Source organism: Crocodylus porosus, unplaced genomic scaffold (assembly GCF_001723895.1).
Source record: "Crocodylus porosus isolate Cpor-Errol unplaced genomic scaffold, CroPor_comp1, whole genome shotgun sequence".
Classification (NCBI taxonomy): Eukaryota; Metazoa; Chordata; order Crocodylia; family Crocodylidae; genus Crocodylus; species Crocodylus porosus.
In genome coordinates, this window is record NW_017728931.1 from 109325671 (window position 1) to 109330030 (window position 4360).

Consider the following 4360-nt stretch of genomic DNA (forward strand, 5'->3'; position numbering starts at 1 on the left):
AGCCCCAGCCCCACTCCCTCCCTCACTGCAGGGGCCTAGATCTGCCCCCCACACCCCTTTCCTCCCTCCTTGCCTCTTTACCCACAACAGACTTACCAGCCAGACCCAGCTGTTCTTCACACTGTGGGGCTGTACTCCCCACTGATTGCCGATACTCTCAATTTTCCTCATATCGGTGTCAATCTAATATGGGACCAATGTATTGGTGCACCTCTAATTCTAAGCAATAGAGGAAACAAATGAGAGGGAAGGGCTTCAGATTTAACTGGATGAACAACTTCCATTAAAAAGAAAAAGCAGCAAACATACCAAATAAAAAAAAGATTGACCAGCAAACGAAGTTATGTCTTAGAGATCATGAAGTGTAGAGGTAAAGTGAGAATTGCCAAAAGTCAAGCTGATTTACATCTTGCAAAGGAAGTTAAAACAAATGGGAAAAAGAAAAGGCCCTTCAGAACTATAAATAAAAGGAGAAGAATGAAAGAAATGTGAGCAAAGGGTAGAGTTTAAAGATAAACTCCCAGAAGTATGGCCTCAAAGTTAAATTAATTCTGTGCCTCACTTTTCAGTAAGGATAATGATGTTGAATGTGGTAGTAAAAGCAAGAGGGTTGATGAGAATTATGTGTGGACATAGGAACGACTGTCCAAATTGGAACCAACTTCCTGAGAGTCTAATGTACTGAGAGCTGGGGGGAATGGTACGTATCTATTTCAGAATATTTAAAGAACTGGCAGATGAAATGACTTGTCTGGTGGCAAGGTTTTTTTACTAAATCTATCTAGTTGGGGTTGGGGAGGGATGAGGCATGTACTGTACAACTGGAAAATGCCAAACCTTGAGATTAAGAAAGGGAAAAAAGAAGTAAGAAAAGGCCTGTTAGTCTGATCTCAATAGTACATTAGACTTTAGAACAGATTTTGAGGTAAGGAAAATGAAAAGCTTGAAGAAAAATGAAAAATGGGATAAAATCCCATCAAGGGGAAATTGTGCCAGCCTACCCTAATATTCCAAGTAAGGGGAATATAGTTGTTCTAGTATATAAGATGTAGATGTCTGGATATCTAGAAATAAGTGATTTGATGGCATTTGGGAAGTTAATAGAGGAGATGGAAAAGATGGGGCTTAGAACAAAATACAATGGGTTGTAATTACAGAGGAAGAATTGGGCTGGAGAAAAGTTACTAGAGGCATTCCTGAAGGACTGTTCTTGGGACTGATCTTATGTAGTAATGAGGTATTATCAATACAGGAGAAAATTGAAGTATCACACAAGAAAGACTGGATAACTTGAGTACTAGGGTTATAGAAATGGGATAATATTTGCAACTATAAAGTGTGAAGTTGGCAGCTGGGGCAATATGAGGGTGTGTTGCTACAGTACTGCTCCCCTGAACTCCATCCCTTCTAGTCACCTGCTCCCAGCTTCTCAGAACCAGGCACAAGGGTTTTCTATCACCCAGTCTGCAAGCTTGCCTCTCTGTAGCCTGTCTCCCTACAAGCAGGCCCACAGCTCTGCTTCTCTATGAGCTGCCTGTCTGCACTGACTCAGCCCCTTATTTCTGCTGCCTAGCCCAGCTCTCAGTAACAGAGGCTACTGATTCTCCCAATTCATCAGCAGCCTGCTCAGCTCTGCTGCAGCTGTTATTTAACATCCTACTTGGAGCCCAGCCCTTGTAACCTATTATTTTCTTCAGTTGCTCAAGGTAGTGACCTGTAGCTTCTCTGCAGCTTTGCTCTTTCTTTATTCAAGTACAGGGGTTAGGGACCCCACTTATAGGGGGTGAGCATTACTAATGGACAAGATCTAATTTATATTAAGAGCAATGTTAGCACAATAAAAATGAGTACACATGGTTATGAATAGATTTAGACTGGAATTTAGATGGGGGTTTCAGTGAGCACGCTTAGGGAACAGCCCATAAAAGAACCGGGGTAGAACAACCAGTTGTTAAATTGTGCTTAATAAATTTGTAAAAGAAATTATGATGCAGTGGTCTGCTGTAGCAGGGGACCAGATTTAGTGACCTTCTAATTACCTTAAGTCTTATGTCCTATGCTCCCATATCCCAGCCTGGGACGTAGGAGGACATAACAGCAACACTAGTTCTGTCAGTGTCTTTACAGTAAATTGTATAATGTGAGTGGCCAAAGCCTGAGGAGTGTTGAGCTAATCTATGGGAACTGGGACTGCTCCTGTTGGTGTTCAGTTTGAAGATTCTGAACCTGCTGCCTAAATAATGAAGCCATTGCCCTACTTAATGGCATCATCTTCAATGGAAAATGGACTGGCATTCAATATTTTAAAATCAATATTACACATTAGAAAAAATATTGTGTCATTCCAGGAATTTACAGATTGATACTATTGTAGTGAAATACAAATTATAATATCAAGTACACTCAATGAAAATCAAACACACGGTGATACATTATATAAAGGAAAATAGCCAAAAAAAAATCAACAGTTGTTTTTCATGGGGTGGTGGGTGCTGCATGCTTTGTCTTTGGATCTTTCAGTGAGAAATTTAAAAAATAGCTGATGTGTGGGTGCCAATGACCTATCTAATGGTATCTCTTTGGGTTGTAGGGCTGGGAAGCAGTTCCAGATGCAAGGAGGATACAACTTTGCCCTTTTAAAAATGGCAAGTAGAATGTTTATGAGCCAGTTCTTGAAAAAATACTATCATCATATCTTATTTGAAATGTATTTATAGCTAAGATGAAACCATTCAGACTGCAATATTTCTGGAGGTTACTGCTTTTATTTGTAATGCAGAAAATCTTTTAATAAGGTTGTAATTCATTAACTTAATTAGAGCGTTACTAACATAAATACTTTTCATAAAATAATTCCTTACAGGCATTGTGTTTGCACCAGTACCAATGCAGTATAACTTTGCTGACATCAAATAATTTTTTTCTATTCAACTAATGGTTTTTCTTAATTCTAATGCAAGAAAGCCAGAAGAAAGCAATCCTATGAAGCTTGCCTTTCGAAGGGATTATGAAGGAATGGCAGTTAAAGCCAGACTTGAAGGAGGGGCCTGACAGAAAAAGGAGAAGGAGGTTGTTGCAAATTTAAAGAATTCACAAAGAAAGACAAGTAATTTTGTGTGCGAACTGGTGACAGGAAGGAATAGAGATTAGAGCTGGAATAGGAGATGAAATGAAAATGGAAGTGAACATGGGCAGCCTGAATTTCATGCAGTCATAAAAGGAAACCAGTGGAAACATCTGCAGACAGTGAGCTAGCTTGAAAACCTGTTATTTATTGGGCAGTTATTCAAACAAGTGATTCCATCAAAGTCATAATCTGGCCTGAGGTGACAGATGAAAATGACATTTTGCACATTATGCAGATTTTCACTATCTGGTGTGATGAGAGGCATATCAAATAGATAGGCAGCAGTAAACCCCTCAGGTTTTTTTAATTGCATTTAGTCTAGGGTTGACCACACATCCTGGCCTGGCTGGGCAGTTCTGGATTTCATAGGCCATCCTGGTGTCCCAGCTAGTTGGCCAGAATTGAACCAAAAGTCCCAGATTGGTGGTGCTACCTGTCCTGCACGTGCCCAGCCCAGCTCCTCCAGAGCAGTGGCTGAAGGCTGGTGGGGACAGGCTGGGCTGAGCACTGCTCCTCCTGCCTGGGGCTGGGATCAGCTGGGGCAGGGTGAGGCTGGCTGGGGGAGGGGACTGGGGCTAGGGTCAGGGCCAGAACTAGGGCTTGGCACCTACATGGAGTGAGCTGGGATGGTCACCCACAAGCAGCATCCTCATGCCCTGCTTCTGTGGCTGCTGCCAAGGCCTAGGCTGTGCATGGTGGCCCAAGGCGGCTGCTGGTGAAGAGTGGGCTGGTGGACCCTGGGGACAACCCACAGGGGTTGCTTCCAGCCATATCCAGCCTCTGTGCATGGGGATGGAGCCTGGCTACGGTCTCCATGCTGTCCTGCCCCTCCCCATTCCACCATCAGGGTTCCTGGGAGCTGCAGGGTCACGGATGTATGTGTGTGTGCCTGTGCTTATGTTTGTGGCTGTGTGTGTCACAAGCCTGGGCATGCTGCAGCTCCTGCCCTCCGTGGGTGCTGAGGAGCCCCAGCCCAGAGCTGTGTCTCTGTGGAGCGAGACATCATCCACCTTAGGGTGAGTGCCCTGTATTCAACTCCAGTGCTGCAGGGGGGAGGCTGAGTCTCTGTGGGTTGCTGCAGTGCATGGCTGCTTTCTGGGCATAGCCCGGTGGCCCTGGGAGCTTCATTAGGGCTCAGCCTCCACCCACCTCACTCCCTGCAGTGCCAACAGCTCCTTTCTGCAGGTACAGCTTATACAGTGCTTTGGGATTCCTGCCTTTTCTTGTAGTGAC

The 4360-nt window shown here is 43.9% G+C and overlaps 1 protein-coding gene across 2 annotated transcripts in view; it reads left to right on the forward strand.

The window, feature by feature from the left end:
* The window catches only part of IL17REL (interleukin 17 receptor E like), a 63054-nt gene that overhangs the window by 43827 nt on the left and 14867 nt on the right, over nucleotides 1-4360 (forward strand). For both annotated transcript variants that reach the window (XM_019543485.1, XM_019543486.1), the window contains exon 9: nucleotides 2591-2645. In XM_019543485.1, coding sequence (XP_019399030.1) covers nucleotides 2591-2645 — 55 coding nt within the window. The remainder of the gene's footprint in view (nucleotides 1-2590; nucleotides 2646-4360) is intronic.